The sequence below is a fragment of the Colletotrichum gloeosporioides genome (genome assembly GCF_011800055.1).
Source record: "Colletotrichum gloeosporioides strain Lc1 chromosome Unknown consensus_8, whole genome shotgun sequence".
In the NCBI taxonomy this organism is placed as follows: Eukaryota; Fungi; Ascomycota; class Sordariomycetes; order Glomerellales; family Glomerellaceae; genus Colletotrichum; species Colletotrichum gloeosporioides.
Window position 1 is genome coordinate 385371 of NW_025544653.1, and position 20629 is coordinate 405999.

The 20629-nt window shown below is 52.9% G+C and overlaps 6 protein-coding genes across 6 annotated transcripts; 3 read left to right on the plus strand and 3 right to left on the minus strand.

Moving 5' to 3' along the window:
• Window positions 1-5361: 5361 nt before the first annotated feature.
• On the plus strand, window positions 5362-7419 carry GCG54_00010450 (uncharacterized protein; the record flags this gene model as incomplete). The annotated part of the gene is made up of 2 exons (XM_045410374.1): window positions 5362-5800; window positions 6809-7419. The coding sequence occupies 2 exons, from the start codon at window positions 5362-5364 to the stop codon at window positions 7417-7419; spliced, it is 1050 nt and encodes a 349-aa protein (XP_045270272.1).
• Window positions 7420-7823: 404 nt separating this feature from the next.
• On the minus strand, window positions 7824-10150 carry GCG54_00010451 (putative flavin-containing monooxygenase 1; the record flags this gene model as incomplete). The annotated part of the gene is made up of 3 exons (XM_045410375.1): window positions 7824-9293; window positions 9344-10053; window positions 10126-10150. 3 exons carry the CDS (start codon window positions 10148-10150, stop codon window positions 7824-7826), a joined length of 2205 nt encoding a protein of 734 aa, XP_045270273.1.
• Window positions 10151-12667: 2517 nt separating this feature from the next.
• GCG54_00010452 (Regulatory protein ada) lies at window positions 12668-13408 on the minus strand (the record flags this gene model as incomplete). Its single annotated transcript, XM_045410376.1, has 1 exon — window positions 12668-13408. One exon carries the CDS (start codon window positions 13406-13408, stop codon window positions 12668-12670), a length of 741 nt encoding a protein of 246 aa, XP_045270274.1.
• Window positions 13409-13595: 187 nt separating this feature from the next.
• On the minus strand, window positions 13596-14150 carry GCG54_00010453 (uncharacterized protein; the record flags this gene model as incomplete). The annotated part of the gene is made up of 2 exons (XM_045410377.1): window positions 13596-13901; window positions 13965-14150. 2 exons carry the CDS (start codon window positions 14148-14150, stop codon window positions 13596-13598), a joined length of 492 nt encoding a protein of 163 aa, XP_045270275.1.
• A 641-nt stretch (window positions 14151-14791) lies between these two features.
• GCG54_00010454 (alcohol dehydrogenase) lies at window positions 14792-15871 on the plus strand (the record flags this gene model as incomplete). Its single annotated transcript, XM_045410378.1, has 2 exons — window positions 14792-15024; window positions 15082-15871. 2 exons carry the CDS (start codon window positions 14792-14794, stop codon window positions 15869-15871), a joined length of 1023 nt encoding a protein of 340 aa, XP_045270276.1.
• Window positions 15872-17337: 1466 nt separating this feature from the next.
• On the plus strand, window positions 17338-19123 carry GCG54_00010455 (putative transporter; the record flags this gene model as incomplete). The annotated part of the gene is made up of 5 exons (XM_045410379.1): window positions 17338-17535; window positions 17588-17632; window positions 17682-17887; window positions 17952-18114; window positions 18161-19123. The coding sequence occupies 5 exons, from the start codon at window positions 17338-17340 to the stop codon at window positions 19121-19123; spliced, it is 1575 nt and encodes a 524-aa protein (XP_045270277.1).
• Between the last annotated feature and the right edge of the window lie 1506 nt (window positions 19124-20629).

Here is a 20629-nt window from a genome sequence, read left to right on the forward strand (position 1 = left end):
GAGCGGACGGTGCACGAAGATTCGGTGAGTGGAGACGGAGCAAAAAGGTTTTTTGATTGCATTGTGGTTTGTGATTATTCCCGGCGGAGCCAAGTGGGGTCTCTGACTGAGTCCGGCTACCGTTATCAGCGAGCTTGGAGCTCGGTGTTTGGCTGCTGGGCGTGTTAGGCGTGTGTGCTGCTGAGGACCCTGCAGCACCAGCACGAAACATTGGTACGGCACGCCCACTGCGTATCCCTTCTCTCACGAGCAAACAAGAGGTTAATAAGAGGGCATTGAACTAATCAGGGGATTCGGTTTTAGAACAGGACCGATATCGCTTGAGGCAGCCTGCACACTATCAGTTGCCTGGATAAGATCGTGTGTGGACCAAGGGACTATCGCGTCCTTCAAGGGGCTCGATGACAGAGCATCTTACGATAACAGGGGTCAAAAACGCACTCTGAGAGATGAGCCAAGATGGCGGGAGTTTGTCGGGATGGTAATAAGCGGAGGGGGGAGTGCATCCAGCGAGAGAGACGAAGCAGGTGAAGGCTTGCGTGTGGATAGCGTGGGATGGCGAGCGTTGGCGCCTCCAAACTTGGAGGGTTACGCGGGCTTGGGTTCTCGTGGTTGCTGCCCAAAACCCAGACCGTTGTCGCGGATATCGATGATCTAAGGGTTTGGTGGTCATGGGTGCTTTCGATTCGGAAGGCTGTTGACTATCGCTGCACCGCTGCAGGCAGCGGGTGTTGGTGGAGCGAGCGCCGTGTCTAAAAGTCGGAGCTCGCGACTTGCGGTACCCGCGTCTCCGCGCCTCGTGGTCGGCGGTAGTGGTGCCGTCGCAGTGCCGCTAGCACGCTGGAATCTAAAAGAGTTTATCTTCCTAGCCACGCCCAGCCGGGATGACGAGGGACTTCTCTTGGCTCTATCTCTTTTGGAGAAGGTCAGCCAGTCACGTTCGACCTTTGCGCCAACGCCAAGCAGTATCGAGGAAAGGGAGGCGGCTTACCGCATGCCAAACCAACCGGGGTGGCTTCGAGGAGCCGACAATCGCCTGAATCGTTCACCTTGATCGCCCCGGACCGGCCGGACCGCTGGCGCACCACCGATGGCGAGGACAGGGCCGCGCATGGAGGATTGAGACGGCGCGGCTCGCCATGAAGTCTTTACCGACATCGAAGTACCGCGGCGCGATACCGCATCTGTGCTTTTGATGCTCGCGGTGAGATTCCAATTTGGAGTAGCCTGCGAGTTCATCTGTAGGAGCAGTCGAGTCAGCCGGACCGGACCCACAGCTGATGGAAGGGCGTGCTCGCGTTCTCAGCATGGGGTTTTTGGCCATTTTTGCTGTGAAGCTCAAGTGGTGGAAGCAGATTAAACGCGTCAACGCCGATGATTGTGCTTTGGGTTGTTGACGGGAAAGTTTGATGCTACTCTCGTGTCTAGGATTGTTCGCCAAGTCCTGCTGGCCACTAGCAGGAGGCTCGACGTGCCTTCCCTCTTCGTCTTCCGCATCAAAACGGAAGGCTCGCGACCACCAAAAGCCCACCCGCGACCGGTCGCCGTGAGTTGAGTATGAAGGAATGTCTGTAGAGCTTATTGGCCTCGTCCGAACGGACCACTTGTTTTCGGCTGAACGATTCCAGACTCGGGCGCCTCTCCCCAACTCCTTACGGGGACTTTTCAAATAATGTTACTCTATCATTATTAATTATATGAACTATGTGGCGTTATTAGACATTCGTAGATATATCCTGTCCGAAGCTGAAGAACCTTTGCTATCGTAATGTTTCGATCAGCCTCGCGAGCAGCATCGGCAAAGTCACGCCTGGAGTACTAGAGACCAGCTTGGTCGCCAAACTTGTCAACTCTTAGTTGTGCTAATTGAAAGCAAGGACGGCGATGGCAGGAAATTAAATGAATGCTTGACAGAGTCTACAGCTGCAATGTAAAGCACATGACATGATGGAACGCAGGGTCTCTGACAGATGTCAGCAAGACATGCGAACACCAAGCGCCAACCGCAGCGCCAAACGCCGGATAGGTGGGGCCGGCACCGTGTGTAACCCGGGAGCTCGGATTGAACGGATTGCTTCTCACTTCAACTAAAACACTCGACTTGCGCCCTTCTACCGACTTCGATTCCGACAACGACGGTCAAACCACCAGTCAACTTTCAATTCTTAAGTAGGCGTCCGATGCAGCCACAACGCACGGCAAAGCTGAGGTCAGAATGGTCAGGTGCAAGTTTGCGATTTTGAAGCTGAGCGAAGACCTAAATTGATTGAGGCGGCTTATTTTTCCTGTGCTATGCAGACTACCTTTCCTGTGACCATGCTCTACCTCACCGACGTCACTTCTATCATCGTCGTCGTCGTCGTCGTCGTTACTATTATCGTCTTCGACAGGAGTAGCCAAGTACACCGGAAATAGCCGCGCAGACACAGGAAATCAGGCGGTCTCTATTAATTCTAGCTTGACCACGCACTATCAACCGCAGACTTGTCTGATTTCAAGTATCAGCTGTGGTAAAGCATCTCAGGCGTAACTTAAAGATCCATTCATTGCGCCTTCATTAAAAGCTTTCAACGGCTAAGCGTGCATCCAAGGTCCTTGTTGCAAGTGTTTAGGCACTTCTTGAAGTTGGCATCGCTTCCTTTACTGCGAAAGCAATCATCGCGGCAGAAGTTGCACTGTAAGGTATATCATCAGTCATAGTGATCATCGTGAAAATAGTGAGATCGCTAACGTACCTGAGTGTTCTGGCGAGGTTCGACAACGGCAGGGGCTGCAACGGCGATTCCTGCGAAGAGAACGACTAGTACTGTAGAGAATTGCATTTTCTAATAGTGCGACGGCGTCGGTCAACGACGGCTGCTGTAGCCTGATGTAAGTGAGTGATAGATGAAAGGGAGGGATGGTTTGAGAGAAAGTGTGACAAGATGTGCTAGAAGACGATTCAAGTTTCGAGGATATATAGCGCAAGCAAAGCTTGTTAAATACGCAATTCAAGGTGAACTGTCCATAAGCAGTTGACTCATTGTCGGAGTTTGGAAGTCAATAAGTGGCCGGACTGCTTGCCCTTGCTGTGCGGCGGGCGCTCCGCCTCAGGCCGGCCGGTAGGATCGGAAACAGCCAAGATATGCAGGCATGGGCATTTGAACCTGACTCATGGAAGAAACTCGCTTCCAAAATCTAGCGCTAAAGAATGTTGAGACGAACTCTCTCGTTAGTTGTCCTTGATGAACCGGCCCGCTGGGATACTGATTAGATCATTACACATACCTAGTGAGTGGCGGTTGCAATCGACAGTCTTCCGTCAAATCGTAAAATTACAGATTGATTGCTAGTAACCTTTGCAGACAGACCGCCTGTCCTCGGGCAAATACATGAATGCATGTACATGTATTCGGAGACAAAAGCCTGCTCCCTATTTCTGTCGTCGGTGTTTTTCTGCTGGTTCCAGCTAAGAAACTCCGAGGGGCAGGGCTGTGATAAACCTTAATACTGCTGTGGCCTTACCTACGCAACCAGTACATTGACAGGAGGTTGGTCTTAGACCATGATAGGGCTCGACCATCTTCTTTAACCCGCAAGGCAGACAAGGATTCTCATTGCGATTGCCGCGGAGCTGTAAATATCACCAACAAGCCGGGGAGGAAAAGGAGGCGCGGTATGACATGCGACAGGGAAAGCTGGACGCAGCTTTTGGTCGTGAACCTCAGCTCTTAGCAGTGTTGCGAACCGCTACTAAGGATGTTCAACCTGAATCCTGCTGTTTATGGAAATCATCAAAATTGCCCCACAAGAGACGAGCGTGCAATGTGGCATTGAATCAGCAGGTGTACCGAACCGATGATCCAGGTGAGAGTACTTAATGCCATAAGTGCCGGTGGTAAGGACCTCCAGCTAGATTCTCACCACTTTCACTGTTATCATCATTACCTCGTTGTCCTTTTCTCAGAGTACAATCCCTGACTTCCTGTTCCTCCATAGGGTCATTACAGTTAGCTAATCAGTCATCTACTTCATCCCGTACGTGAGTCTTCTCATGCTCCCTTCGCGTGGCATATGCATCTGAACCTGACTTGCTACAGCGATGCCGCGTTCGCATTTTCTGGTGGCGGCTATCTATGCTGCGCTAGTGCACACTGCAACAGGTGCAACCCTCTGCCGTGTCCAATTTGAAGACTCCGTTAGCGGATCGTCGTTTGGGGGTTGCTCCCAGGCACCTGGTGGTGGTGGCGTGCTGATTTCAGAGCAACGGAGAGTTAGCTACGAGGTGGGCAGCTCGTGTGAGCTCACTATCCCCAACGCACCCGAGGGAGTGACGGGTACTGCCTTTATTGTTCAGTCTTGCAAGTGAGAATTCAGATTTGCATTGCAGACTAGCTGTCTATAGACAAGAGAAAGCTCATATCATTCGTGAAATTTGCAACGGTTTAGACTAGGTGACATATGGCATATCTGGTGTCTGGTTGACGAAAAGGTCAATCAGCAGGCCATCGAGAAGTTCACATTCGCTGTGAGGACCAAGGACGTAGATAAGATCGGCCAGTTTAAGCAGATGTCAGATACGCTCAATGAACGTAAATCCGGCTCGCTGGTGGAGCTCGCTGAACTGGGTCGCGCCATCAATACGATGGAGGTTGATGAGCTGAGGGGTACCGCTCCCTGGCGTTCGATGCTTAGAAACTCAGAAGCTGAGGAACAGAGAGAATGGGATCATTGAGATTCCACTTCGAAATGCTGCAGCCATCAGCTGCTATCTACATCATCCATATTTGCTTCGCACCAGTCATCGAGGTCGGTTAGCTCAGTTGGTTAGAGCGTGGTACTAATACGACATCCATCGTGTTGAGTAATGCCAAGGTCGGGAGTTCAAGCCTCCCACTGATCATTTTTGCTTTTCAGACAATTCTCCCAGATCGGTTTGTTTATTTTCATCTTTTGCCTCTTGTGTATGTAATGATTCTGCACTTTCGGCGTTCACGGCCTTGACGGCAACAGCTCGGCCCCGTGTTCAGGGGCGAAAAGTGGACCATGCAGCCCGGCGCAGTACTTGCTCTTTCCCTAAGTCACCAGTGGGCATCTTGGCAGGCAGAGGCGGGTAAGTCCTTCCTTTTTAGGTGTACCTACCTCGTTCGCGCTGGCATTTTGCCTGAAGGTTTGTATCTCCTTCTTTCTGCGGCGGCTTTAGGCAGTTCGAAGTCGACGCCATCCTTCATGTCACTTTCATTTCCACCTCGTGCGACATCATCCTCCGATTCATATCGCAAAGTTGGTCGACTGCATCATCCTTTTAGACTTCGAAGCGGACGGGGGGTTCAAATTCTATTTCACGTCCAACAACATTCGTTCTGACATACCACATCCCCCATGACTTCTCCCATCATTCATTACCTCACCACCGCGGATGGCGAGCTACCTGATGTGCTACGTTCCGAATGCGACGACACCCGCACCACCGCGACGTCGGAAACACCACCCATGCGACTTCCCGTCGAGATACTGCACCAAGTCTACCTTTACCTACATCCCTGCAACTTCAACTCTGCAAGACATACCTGTCGGTCCTGGTTCACGGCAAGCCTCGACCGGTCGATCCTCGTTCAGATGCTCAAAAGGGGCGGATGGTGGTCAAGCGTCGAAGACATCCTCGGTCTCGGCCTCTTCTCCCAACGGAAACAACATCTCGATGAAATATGGACAATGTCGAAATGGCTATCGAGGGAATGCTCTCTCTGCTGCCAGTACTCCACCGGGCAGCCTGCTTTTGTCGAGGTCGGCCAAACGCTGTTTTCGGATTGTCGAGATGGTATAGGTGCATATAAACTCTGCACCAGTGTGTGCGGTCGGTTCTTGATGGCCAGCCACAACAGAACACTCGATATCTACGAGCTGGATCACCGGTGCGAACCTTGTCGCTCCCGTTGGTCACAGTCGGCCTTAGCAGACAGCTCCCGCCCCAGAGGCCTACCCAGGCCCGTGGCGAGAATCTTGTGTCCTGCGAACATCATCGCTTGCGCAATAGATGCCAGCCTAGGAAGACACACCGTTGGTATTCTCATCGAAGAACAGGTTGGTCTGGTCTGTGACCTGTCCTCTTACGAAAGATCTGGCTGGGAGACTACATCATCCCAGGCTCCGTCAGGCCCCTCGAACAACGACACGGAACCTTCATACATAAACCCAGATGAGGATTGCGTCTGCCAACAATGGCATGCGTGGCGCGAACCGCCAATTCTACGAAGGGTCTATTACAGCGTCGGTGGCGCTGATGATCAGCCCCGTTCCGTTGCCATGTGTCCACATCGCGAGTGTGTAGCATTCGGCTGCGCGTCTGCGGTTGAGCTTCACTAGGTTGACGAGCCAACTGGCCAAGACCTCGCTCGACACTTCCCTCTGTCCACAGAAAGTGACTTTCTGTACTTCCTTCCGCCCAATCCCGAAGCATCGGGAGTTGATACGTCGCTGTGGCTTAGGCTCATCAGCTCAACCGCCGCTGTACGTCCTACGACACATCCCATATACGACGCGTTCGTAAGGTTCAAACACTTTGATAAAACAGCCGTTGTCTATAGCCTCAAAACAACCGCCGCCGGGCCAAGGACGTCAATTACCAGTATTCACACAGTCACCGAGCAACTTGCCGACCCATTCACGTTTCCTACTCCACGTCAAAGTCCCGGACCCGGAGAACATCATCTTCAATCATGGTCCGGTTCGGCTGAGTCATGGGTCAACACGCATGCTGTTCCTCTGGGTGATGGCTCACACGTTCTTTTTACGGACCCTCAAACCGAAACACTATATTTGGGCGCAGACGCGCCAAGAGGTTCCACCGCCCGATTTCAACGGAAGGCTCGGTTCATACCACCTGCCGGCGCCACCTCAAGTGCCCCAACTGTGTACGCCGCGAGTACCGACCTCAGGCATGGCGTGCGTGTTGTTGCTGTGTTTCCAGCAACACATACGACTGAAGAAGGCTTGCAGGAAGTCGATAAACAGCTTCTCGTCTGCTACAACATACCGCCAGACGTGTTCCGTGATATTAGCTTCTATGGCACGTTGGAAGACCTCGACGGAGCAGTGGCACAGTGGAGATGGTGGTGGCCAAAGCCGTCGATTCTGTCCTTCGTCGCTGGGCACAATACCGTACGCCCGATAGCGAGCTCTCATAACAGCCTTTCCTTCCCAATCGATGTTCTTAGTCAACATGTGGACGTCTGCTCGGATATCATAGCTCTAGCGGTAGATTCCGGTCCCGACATGCTTATCTGGGCTTTCAGCGCCGAAGGCTTGGGGCGGTGCTGGGCTCTCAATACCGGAAGGCAACCACGGATGACACGAGCTTCAACACAAGCAGATGGTAGCTTGCGTGAGATTGACTGCGACGGAGACATCTTGATGTCGGACGTCGACGACTATGCTTAGCGGGTTGACAAAACTTCATCTGCATCCGCGGCAGAGACCTTAACTAGAGTCGTCACTGCCTGCTCCGCACGACCTTCTACGAACCGACCGTTGGGGAAGAGATTCTACCGATTCTTAACAGAGCAAGAGCAGGAACTGGCGGGCACAGGAACCGTTGTTCAACTTGCAGAAGGCGCTTTGGGAACTACGAGGATTGACATTGAGCCACGTTGAGGCTTGCCTTAGGTGATGGAGAGAAAACCTGATAACACTGTGTTGGTAGGTAAGCATACACATAAATATCATTAGTAGCATTCAAAATCAGGAACGAACCGGACAGCACTCTACTTGTACCTGAGAAACTTCCCTCAAAATGAAGCTTTCATCAAATTGAATTCTAATATGCTGCCGGCTGTGATATCTGTCTATGTCTGTCGTCTATACACTCCAGCTATCGTGTAATCCTTCTTCGGCCCGTTCACCGTATACCCAATATTCCACTCCTTCAAATTCACACTCTGGAACGTAAAATCATAGTTCACGTTATAGAAATCATCAATGCAGAGATGCCCAGCCTGCGCCTTCCATCCCTTGGCATCCTCTCCCTTGGGCGGCAAGAACTCAATCTCGTGGAAGAGGTAGTCCGCCCTCTTCGCATCATCCGTTTTGACGAACCACACACTGATACAGTCCTTCTTCTCATCATACCGCCATACGTACCTCCGCGTAGCCCTGAACACTAACCCGTTGTCGGCGCGGAACTCCCCGTCTTCGATGTAGAGGTACTCCGTCGCCAGCCCCTCATCCTCAGAATCCTCTCCCGGCGCAGAGCCCGACACGCACTTGAGCCCGTCGGCGGTCTTGTCGCGCAGCAGAAACCGCGCGGTGCCGCTGAAGTGACCGCTAGGGTGCGTCGGCAGACGGCTTGTGAGGGAGCGCTCGAGGGACCATGTGCCGAGCAAACTGCGGAAGACGGCCTTGGCGACGAAGCGCGGGGTGGTCAGCCCCGCGACCGCGGTGGCGTGGGTCTGCGCCAGCGAGGCGGCGGCTTCGGCCTCGGCCTCGGGGGAGGCGAGCGGGGAGAGGTAGCGCGCCGGGGTGAGGATGTCCATTGGCTTGTTGTTGTGCGGCAGCTCGGGGGTTGCTGGGGTCGGGGCGGGGGAGATAGGGATGGAGAGGGCGGCGGCGAATTCCTGCATGAGGTAGGCGTAGTCGCCCATGGGGAACTGGGAGCAGCGGGGGTCGTCGCGGAGGGAGACGGTGCGCCAGTCGGAGGCGTCGTCGAGGAGGGCGTTTGAGAGCGCAGGAGGAAGGGTGGAGGAGGAGGTCCAGAGGGCGGCGACGAGGCGGGCTTGCATTTCCATGACGCCCCAGTAGGGAGAGCGGTAGAAGCCGACGAAGCCGAGGGTGGGCAGGTCTTTGAGGTGGGTGCCGTGGAAGGAGAGAGCGAGGGGGAGGGAGGGGTGGTTCGGGGAGTGTTTGAGGGTTTCGAGGACGGGGGCGGGGAGGAAAGAGAGGCAGGGGGAGGGGTCGAAGCCGGTTGCGAGGATGACGGCGGCGATGTTCTCGACGGGGGAGGTTGTGGTTGTGGCGGTGGTGCCGGAGACGGAGGTGAGTTTGCCGTTGGAGACTGTGATGAGGCCGGAGCGGACGAACTCCATGTAGTTCTCCGAGACGGCGAGGTAGGCGGGCTCGGAGTGGTGGGAGGGCGTGACGGCGACGGACGGGGAGAAGGAGGACTGGTCCTGGCCGAGGGAGGTGGTGTAGATTGTGTGAGTTGTCTTTGCGGCCTCCGGGGTGATGTGGCCCTGGCTGTTTTGCAGGGGATGAGGGCGGTTGTTGAGGTTGTAAGATGGGAAATCTAGGGGCAGGAAGGGGGCTGCTGGAGAGCCGGGCTGGAATGTGTCAGTTGAGAGAGATGTGAGCGTGAGGAGAGGTGGGATACCTTGGGAGTCGTGTACAGCGGGAAGACCCAAGTCGGACGTTGGACGAGGTGATGGACCGAGAGCTTGTCCGCGTTCGGAACCGGGACCGGATCGGGTGCGTTCACGGCGGCGGAGAGGTGCGTTGCAATGGTGCCGGAGATCTCCACGCCGGACATCTGGCCTCCGACGACCAAGATCTTGCCGCCCTCTTTCACTCCATCAGGGAAGAGAGACTTCAGGTCGCGGTACTTGCTGCTGTGGATGACTGGCACATCCGTCTCGCCCGCAACGTCCGGGACAATGGGCTTGCCAAAGAAGCCGGAGCTGACGAGCAGGTAGTCGAACACGCTCGTCTCCTCACCGCCGGCGTCGGACTTAACGGTAACACTCCACGTGCCATCCGTCGCGAGATCCGTCTTGACGACGCGGTGGCCGAGCTTCACGTCGGCGCCCTTGTAGCGGTCCAGGTAGCGCTCGAGGTAGCGGCCGATCTGCCAGGCGCGGGGGAACTCGGGCTCGTCGGGGTTCCAGGCGAGGTCGCTGAACTGGACGGTGTGGCGGCTCTGGTTAGCGACCATGAGCGGGTGGACGAGGCCGGAGGCGTCGTCGCGGCGGGTGGGCCAGAGGCCGCCGATGCGGGACTGGGCGTCGTAGATTGTGACGGTGAAGGCGCCGGCGGGGGTGTTGTGGAGGAGCGTCTTTGCGGCGACGAGGCCGGAGGGGCCGGCGCCTGACGGAGCGTGTTAGAGTGCCGGACCGGGCCGGCGTACGAAAGAGGACGGGGATTTCGGGGGTGATGTACCGACGATGCACACGCGCTTGGCCATTGCTTGAGATGGCAGGGGTTGTTGAGGTGGTGGGATGAAAGGTGGGATGAGGAGTGAGTGCCCCTCACTTTTGAGATATCCCTGTCGGCAGATGCAGGTGAGAGTGAGACGGGTTGTTTGAGGGTTAATATTGTCTGTTGATTTTCATCATCACGTGAAGAGATAGCGAGTTAGATGCTCATCGGCTTTGAGCCAGCGAAGAAGTTCTCACGTCAGATGAGTCCGCCGAAAGCCCTCATGTCTTTCGGGGATTAGTTGGTTGGGGGGGCTTGTCGCCGATTGGGACTGGCTTTGGGGTGAGTCAGCGATCTGCATTGCAGGCGGGACTGGGGGATTTATCGGAACATGCCGGATAGATATTCCGCTCCGTGGAACCATCCGATACTCCCCGGGTCCCGTCTCCACTTTACTCCCGGGCCGTAAAGTCCTTGGCGGCCCGAGAATGACGCACCCTTGGAGCTGGCCAATCAGAGACATCTGTGTCCGAGCAAGGGATTATTGAGAGACACAACGGCTCCCATGTGAAGAAAGGAGTGGTCTTGGCTTCTCAAGGCGTATGGCGAAAACCCGATCAAACATACACAGAGATATCATGGGACTTTTCCCTTTAATGTGGCTAAGTTGTGGATGCCCCTGCCTCTGAGACCATTAGACAGAATATCAACGTTCAACGACTTTGTAATGGTCAATGTAGAGAAAATGTCCAATATGGGTGCATTATTCGGCTTGTCCGCAGGACGAGATCAACTTCAGACGTAGATTGATGTCTATAACAACCCTTAATGCAGTTCTCGCCCCTACGCCGTATAGAGGAGAACCTGACCGTATACGCGCACTTCCAAGACCCCACACAGTCAGTCTACGTATTGCTAGTCATGCGCGTGTCCATTATTGGTGAACTTGAACTTGCAAGCAATGTTTTCTACGTCAGCGATAAAAAATGCTGGCCTGCAGGAGGAACACGTATAAGTTGACAGTCAGCTGGGTCAGCTGAGGACCAAGACTTGGAGATTCACATCTATGAGGAGCGAATATTTTATTCTATGATACTCCTTTCTCGCAAGTATTCTTTCTCAAATTATCGCAGGACAGCGCACATGAAGATTTTTTAGGAGTAGGAAACCCGTCTCAGTTGCGAAGAGGAGCACTCTGTGGCGGACCTGTGCGGTACTAAGACGGCTGCGATCAGTTCGGATTGGCCGACAATCGAACATCGTACTTGGCAGCCGCTAATATCGATCAACGGAACCACAAATTCAACTCTTCAGTCTCGCTTTACGCTTATTTGACATCGGCAACCATTTGCAGTTGATGGTTGTAACTCGACAAAGAGTGTTAGTGAACGAGCACATATATGACAGCCTGATGTTCCTCAACCATGGTCAAGTTTGCTATTTACTCACAAGACGTTGGATCATCATTAGTATCTTTACTACTTCGCAACTACGACCGGTGGCAGTCTGTCACTTAAAGTACTCGCGATGAAGCTCGCCACATTCTTCATGTCGCCTGTCCTAGCAAGAGCTGTCGTGATGCAGTGTGATCACGGCTATGAAGGCAACGGGGATTGTGAACGTCAAGGGTTGCACACATTTTGTGTAAGTCTGCAATAGTTCCAAATCAAGGTCTGCTGCTGACGTTAGTAGTGCCACGATACATACGCGCCCCCGGAATTCACGGTACCCAGAGATGTCAGCATCAAATCCAAGGACCCTTGGGGTGCCCACATCTGCAGAAGGGCTGGCACCGTTGTTATGGGAAATATTTACTGCGCATAAGGGACCTGTCACATTAGATTGGGACGAGCAGCGGTCGGCTGACATGGTGATGCTGGAAAAAACGAATCATGCCTGCATACTTTTATCTACAAGCGCGTGCTTTCCAAGCAAATGTTTTAATTTGATAGGGCGAAAGCCTCCGACTTTCTTCAAAACTGTTGTATTGCAGATTCGGCCATTTGATTGCGGATTGATGAAGATGTTGCTCTGTTCTTTGATCAATCGTGTCGAAGTTTACACCCTCAAATCCTTAGCTCTGCCATCCACCAAGGCCCTGCCTATTTCAACGATCTCGCAGAGGCTGATGCTCCTCATCCTTGAATGGAAGGGGAAGTATCGTCTTCAAACCGGCGTCGTAGAGGATAAACCTTATACCACGGCCATCTGCACGAGTTAAAGGGAAGCAAGTTGCTATTCAGGCACATGGTGGTCTTGGATAAAGATGGCGATGACAACGTCAGTGATAGGGACAGCTGGTACTAATCATGAATACCATCTTTAGCCAAGACGTATGTGGCGCTGGATGGAAGATTGGTGCATGCTGCAACGCCTGTCTTGTCTGTTTTGATATCCTAGTTGCCAGGTTGCCTAGCCTCTGGGAGCCCGGGACGGGCCGGCTTCAGCTCCCGGCCTACGTTGCACCATTACCGCATCCGGCCCTCAAAGCGACCCAGGCACATGGTATCGCGAGTCGTCACAGCTACCAGAGGAGAGAACCCCATTTGAGCAGGCTAATACTCTATATTATCCATTCGGAATCCTGGATACCTACGTCGTTCACCTGATAAGTAGCTGATAGCCACTCATTCCATGGCACTTCGCCATTGAGAGTCTCATCTACCTGACCCCAAAGAGCGTGGCCGTCATCCTGGCATATTTCTTGCCAGATCAAGTCCAAATCCTTTTCTAATTCGGGGTTTTCCGAAGAGCCTTCTTTGTAGCCGCTTTCTGCCGGGTTAAGGCTGTTGTTCATACACAGTTCATTGCTCGTCTTAGGCATCGCTGTTGTGTGCATTGAAGTCGCGGCCGGCGGCGTGTTTACGCTTGCAGACCCTACTGCATCTCCGAGTTGCTCTTCTCTGGACTGCCTGGCGAAATGTGCCGGCGTCACGCCGGTGAACTCTTTGAATACCCCATGAAAGTATCGGTACGACAGCCCAACCAGCTTCGCGGCTTCTGCCGGAGTGACTGCCCCATTACGTTCTCGTATGATGCCGCACGCTCGCTGGACCACCTCCTGGTTGCGCCGTTCGGGGGTTGCCGAGTCGGGTTTACAGCGCTTGCAGGGCCTGAAGCCTGCACGGACGGCGTCATCAGCGGCGTCGAAGAAGACGACGTTGGCTCGGCGTGCGAGGCGTGCTGGGCATGTTGGACGGCAGAAAATGCGAGTTGTGAGGACCCCGTAGATAAATGATGCGTGAGCGGCTGGTGTTCTGTTGCAGAGGGCTTGCCAACGTGTTTGATCTGTTACGAAGGACATGAGAGATGGTGGTGGTCAGTGGTTGTTGCAGTGAGGATGCTTTGTTTGAAATTCATCAACAGACAGCTGGGGCATGGGCTCCCTTTATGGTTTCACCGGGGCTGAGTCAGTGCTGTGGAGAGAATGCCTGGGCTCTATTGCGCTGCTAAAACTCGCCTAGGACCAACCAACACCAGCTGTATTCCAATTACTCGTGGAGATAATTGATCTCTTTCCCCGCATTCGGTCCCTGAATAAGTCCCAGTTGCTGAAGCGCCGTCAAAGCCCCTTCTTCTCCCGTCTCGTCCACAATCTTGCCGTCTTTCAGAGTGAAGATTGTGGTACCTGAGAAGTACATCTTCTTGCCCGTGTTAGGCTGGTCCAGCGCACCGACCGCCAGGTCATGAAAAGCCACACCAGTGTGCGTTCCTCCACCAATCCATCGACCGACGACGTACGGACCGCTGGCGATGAGAGGGTGTTGATAGGCATGGAACGAGATGTCGGGAAATGCCTGTTGCCCAGAGTATCAGAACTAGAAGATTTGAATAGGGAGCTTTTGGAAAACAGCAATTACCTCTTTGAACTCCCGAAGCATCTTCTTCGCTGCTTCCTTCCCGTATCGGGGGCCATGCATGGGGTAGTTGATGACAAAGTTGTCCGCGCAGAGTTTGTCCACGATGTCTGCATTGCCTTTGCCCCAGTACTCTGCAAAGTACTCCGCAATGACATTCATGTTGGTCTGCTCTTCTTCGGTAGGCATGGTGGGCGATTGCAAGATGGTATGGCGTGTAGTTTGTAACTATTTGAAGAATGTGTCTCTGGATGTCACGACAGGATTGGGGTTCGAGCCATCGTAGAGGAGCCTTCTTATAACCTCTTTCATCTATCCCCACGTATGCGACAATTCTTTCTCGTGCGATCCCGAAACTTCATCGCCAGAGTATTGTCAATCCACATTGTGGGCTCAATTTTGGACGGCGATGTTGACGAACCCTTCCGTTGGCCAATTCAAAAGCAAACTGCTTTCAAAGTGACCAATCAGGCGACTGCAACCCGGGCCCGAGAGCATCGGGTTATTGCGAGTCACAAAAGCCTTGCAAGAACTCGGGCCACGTCTAGGCAATCATTCGCCAATTTGACAGCATGTGGGGGATCTTTGTTGATCTTTAGTCCACGGCTCTGTGTCATTGTCAGGCACGTTGCTGGGGGTGACGGCATCAAGCAACGAAACAATTCCCTGCGATATGACAAGTGTTTTCCGAGGCCATCGTGTTCGAATAGCTACTGCGAATATAAAGATGTCTGAGGACTTGAGATAAAACCGTGGTCAGAAGCCATGTGCGTTATCAATTGACTATCAATTACTTGTTCACAAATATCTTTCAAAACAAGCCCTCCATCATGTCCACCGCTACCACTACTACCGTGTACAAGGGTTCTGCCAACGGAAAGGTTGTTGAACACCATATTCCAACAAACAAGGATATCTTGAAACCTGATCAAGTTCTTGTCAAAATCACCCACTCCGGGCTATGTGGTACGGATGAACATTACAAGACCCAGGACATGGTTCTAGGCCACGAGGGGGTCGGCGTGGTCGAAAGTGTAGGCGGAGCAGTCAAAGATCTGAAGATGTAAGTGGTCATCAAGAGCCTTCGCGAATAAAGTTCTGGTGCTGACTGTCATTGCAGTGGCGACCGTGTTGGATGGGGCTATTGCCATGGAAGCTGTGCCTTGTGCCATTATTGCCGGAACGGGAAGCATGTCTACTGCGACCAGCGCCAGCTGTATGGCATGTCGAACCTAGATCAAGGCTCCTTTGCATCTCACGCTATAAGGAACCAGTCATTTCTATTCAAGGTCCCGGACTCCATCTCGTCTGCTCAAGCAGCCCCGTTGATGTGTGCCGGCGCGGCCGTGTATTCTGCACTTAAAGCCGCCCAGATCCATAATGGCTCACGGGTAGGTGTCCTGGGAGTCGGCGGCCTCGGCCACCTGGCCATCCAGTTCGCCGAACAAATGGGTGGCCATGTGGTGGCAATGTCCCACTCCCCGGGCAAAGAGGCCGACTCTCGGAGCTTCGGCGCCTCTGAGTTTGTCTGCCTGAGCGGAGCGAAGTCCGGGAGCAGTCCCGAAGGGCTGAAGCTGCTGGATGTCATCTTGCTCGCTGGTTCCCAACAGCCGGACTGGAAGGCTATCGTTCCAATGCTCCGGCGAGGTGGAGCCATTTTCGCAATGACGGTTGATCCGGAGGATTTGAAAGTCTCGTACATGGATCTGGTGATGAATGCAATTTCGGTTCGCGGTAGTTTGCCGTGCTCGCCTCCTTTGCACCAAGAAATGTTGGACTTTGCGGCAGCACACAAGGTGCTCCCTGTCATCGAGTCTTTTGCTTTCACGGAGAGCGGGATCAACGAGGCTATGGAAAAGCTTCGAAGTGGGAAAATGCGATACCGGGGAGTCGTGTCTCGGGATTGGTAGAGCTGACCGGAGGGGATTACCAATTCTAGAAATGAATTGATATCAGATTGGACGTTGCCGACAAATCCGCAACCGATACGCCACCGCTCCGCCACTCGACCTCGTTTTCATCATATCACGCCTCAGCTGTGCAACATGTTGTGGCTCCTAACATCCGACCACTTAGCGACCGCCTTGTGGGCACAAGGTTGGCTGGGATGAAGTTCCATCATCACGTGGAAACAAAGCTGTTATTTACATTGAGGCTTTCGCCTTTGCGGCCTTGCAATCCACAAGGCGATGGGATGGCTTTGCGGCGGGAAATGGAGATGTTCTTAAGCTCCGTTCTAAAGTTGGCCGGAAGGACTTCCAAAGACGGAAGCCATATAATGGCCGTTTATCATCTGAGTCTGCTGCAATTAGATTACAACTCCCATGAAATCAAGCGGCTGCCGCCTCTGGGCAGCCTCCTTGTGACACATTGCTCAGTCAATGTGAGAGAACTGGCTGAATGACCACATCATTACCAATTTCGAGGCTTTCGAAATGTGGGGTTCAACTCTGTTGTGTTGGCATTTGAGCCGATCGTCCACGTCAGTAAGATGGCGTCAGCCTCGAGGGGGCCAGATCGCAACAGTACAACCGCCAATCAAGTACAATTGCGAACTTATAAGGGTTCTTGACCGATAGGCCGATATGCAGTGCTCGAATTGCGCGAAATTGACAAGGCGTTGAACCATGGAGACTGGCGAACGGTGACCGGCTTTAAAGGCCCGAAACGTGGCCAGCTTGAACAAAATGATGCAAAATAAGCTCAAGTACCGAAGTTTGGAAGCTGTTGGTAAGCTGTCACATGTTAAAGAAAACTTTGCAAAAACATTGTCCCTTTCGGCTCGCTTATGACCCCACGATTTGAAAGTGACGGCCACGTGAACAGTGAGCCGCGCTACCTTGACGGATGCCCCCACATTCTCTTTTCCAATTACATCCGTCAACATTACCGGATGAAGTTAGAAATTATGTTGTACCGACGTGTTTGTATTTTATGGAAAATTACTTCACACAGGGCGATCTGCACTTGAAAATTCACCTGATGAAAGTGTCGATTGTTAGTCTATGTAATTGACCCAAAGACGCCTCAGGAACTCGCCTCGTAATCATCTTATAAGATCGAGCGTGTAAGGCGTAAGTTATCATATCAATCTGTGTTAAGTTCAAGCCGTCACAAGTTGTCACCATGAGTTGCATGATGTTGGTCCGTCGGTCGAAACCTCTCTGGCCGTGTACATGACATCGTGTAGCCCTCACAGGGAACGAATCCTATAAGAATACTGCCATTCCATAGTCAGGTCATGGATTATTGCCCTGAGAGTTGCTCATCTCAATCCCGAAGATGTCGATTACCGCTTCTAGTATCCACAAAGATACTGGTCGCGCAACTCACTGACCGTTCAATCACCGTTGATTGAGTGTGTAATCCCAACGAAATGGACATCAACCTGGTCTGGGACCCGGCACGCGGTGTCAACTTTCACGAGTATGAGGGCGACAAAGCTACGGCCGCAGAAGCTGCCAAAGCTGCGGCCGACAACGATGCGAGCGAAAAGGCCACCGCTAGACATGTGTCGAACGCCGGCTTTCCTTCCAATCCCGATGAGGGTCTAAGCGAAGCGGAGCGGGCCGCGGTAATGAGTGTTACTACGCACGTCTTCTTCCAGTCAATTGACAGAAATTTAGGATCGGAGATTGCTTCGACGTCTGGACTGGAAGCTCATCCCATGGGTAGAGTCTCTCCCCACAGAGAAACCACAATGACTTACACATTTTTGAGCTATGTATTCTCTACCTCCTTGCTTTTCTCGACCGCACAAACATTGGAAACGCAAAGATCGCGGGCATGAACGAGGACTTGGAGCTCAGCGACGGACAATACAATGCCGCTCTGGCTATCTTCTTCGTCTCTTACTCTATATTTGAGCCGTTGACGAACATCTTACTCAAGAAACACAAGCCATCTGTGTTCATTCCGGTTACCATGTACGTCAGAAAGAGACACTACCAGTAACGAGTGGTACGTTTGTTGTGTACACTGACAAGATAGGATGCTTTGGGGAACATGTATGACCCTCATGGGATTTGTGTACAATTGGAGTGGACTGATGGCGGGGCGGTGGTTCCTAGGACTCACCGAAGCTGGCATGTTCCCCGGCGTGAACTATTATCTTTCTTGCTGGTATCGTCGAGACGAATTCGGTCTCCGAGCTGTAAGGTTCGTTACTTCTTTTTGATCGTCTCTGCTAATATCTCAAGGCCATTTTCTTCTCAGCAGCCGCGCTCTCCGGATCTTTTGGAGGCGCGCTCGCGGCAGGAATTCAGCACATGCACGGCGTCGGAAACCGCCCCGGATGGTCTTGGATTTTCATCATCGAAGGCCTTCTGACCTTCGTCCTCGGGATAGCGTCTTTTTGGATGGTTCATGACTTTCCGGCAGAGGCCACGTTTTTATCCGACGAAGACAGACATCGTCTCCGTGCCCGTTTGGAAAAAGACCAGCAGGCCACCGCCCGCCCAGAAAGCTTCAAGACTTTGTACTTTTGGCAGGCCATGCGCGATTGGAAGACGTGGATGTCAATGGCGATTTACATGGGTTGCGACATGCCTCTGTTCGCAGTCACCCTCTTTCTGCCGACGATCATCGACGATCTTGGGTTGAACACTAGGACGATTCAATCCCAACTCTGGACGGTGCCCCCCTACGCCGCCGCCGCGGTGTTTACGGTCTTCATGGGATGGCTAGCCGATAAATTCAGGGTGCGTGGTATCTGCAACGTCTTCGTGAGCATGGTCGGTATAGCCGGCTTTTCAATGATTCTTGCGGCGGATAGCCCTAAGATCAAGTACATCGGCACTTGTCTTGGGGTGATGGGTCTGTACCCGTGCGTCAGCAACACCATTACCTGGATCGCGAACAACACCCAGGGAGTGTACAAGCGTGGCGTGGTATTGGGGTTTGTCATCGGGTGGGGAAACCTCAGCGGTATCCTCAGCTCGTTCACTTACCGCAAACCCCCCTTGTTCATTGAGGGCCATGCCATTGTCATAGCGTTCATGGCCCTCTGTCTATGTGTGGGGAGTCTGACGATGATGGCACTACTCAGTAGAGAGAACCTGAAACGTATCCAAGGCAAGAGAAACTATCGGTTGGATGGAAAAACGCAGGAGGAGATCGATGAACTGGGAGACAACGAGCCGACTTTCTACTACACTGTTTGAGAAGTCTGAGTGCATCTGATCAGATCCGATTTCTCTTTACGGATCAGAATTTTGATGCCCGGGTGCGCGCACATTGTTGCTCCCGAATACTCTTCAGCAATCACTGAATACGACGCGAGAAGGGCACAAAAGACAAGGAAGGAAATACGAGGAGGAAATAGGGCATGGGTGAGGATAGTATGGGCAGTATGGCAAGGGCAGCGGCGACGAGCCTCACTCGCTTGGGGAATTCCGCTAGAGACACTGGATTCAACATCCACAGTGTCAAGTTCAGAAGTGTCTGCAAGGCTTCAGATTCAGGGGGAAATTTGGAAATGGTGTTTGGAAGGTAACTATTCCCTAGGGGTCAATGAATCCAGCCCTTTCGCCACCCTTGCATCTCTCGTCTTCTGACCTTTTCCAGCCAGCCTTTACGTACTGTCAGCCAGCGCTCCGTAAGTGATCCATCGCATCAATCTGTCTTCATTGATCAAATTTGAAGCAGGTCCGAACCCGCTTCAGGACACGTTGATTTCATGCGACAGGCAAGTTCTGCTCTACTTGTAACGAAGGCATATCCAACCCCGAGCATTTCAGCTATTCACCCAGGAGATCTGTTCCAATTCGGCGGCAACCTTTGTGCTAATTCGAGCGATGTCTGCGTGAGGCATTGCACGTCGGGCTAAGGCAGCCTTACGGGCGTTACTGACGTCGCGGATACCCTTGACGCTGAACAGAATTCCAAAAAGGTCAAGAGGGATCGCTGACGTCGTCTGAACCATGTCGAAGATTCCCACTCCGATGACTGCGCCCTCGGCAATGACCACAAACGCTCGGCCCAGAGATGTCAGACCAGCAGAAGCAGTAGTTGAACCGCCCATGGAGACGACAAGGGAGATGGCAGACAGAAGGTTGAGAATGAAGGACTTTTTGTCGATTTCCTCCAGCTCCTTCCCCATATCCACCACATTCTCCATTAAGTCGACCGAGTCGCGTATGAGCAGGATTGACATGCTGACCGACTCGACAATATCCTCGGCTTGGTGACGTCGTCCGTGTTGAATCCCTCAACTTGAGGTGCATCAAAACAAACGTTACGGTAGTAGCACGAGGCTGTCATGTGCTCTATGCCGTTATAGACGGCATCTCTGGAGCATGACGAGTCCAACGTGCCTATCGACTGTAACTTGGCAATGTTCATCTTTTCCCTGGGGGCGCCGAATTCTGCGGCTGCCGCGTCCCAAACTTCGCCCTCCGTGTCGCTGCTAAGAATCCAGTTTATCGTGTTCTCGTCATTGCTGTTCACACCTCGTTGTGAATGGTCGGGAGGACATGGCTGGGTCGTGTTTGTGTAGCGTCGGAGGTCATCACAAGGTCCCTGGACATCGCAAGGACCCCTACACCACTGGCACGATATGCCCTCTGCTTTGCATACGTTGCAATAAGTTGTCTCCTCGGTGATCTTGCAAGTGAAGTATTCGTCGCCGTGTTTGAGCATGAAGTTGCGGGGGGGGGGGGGGGGGGGGG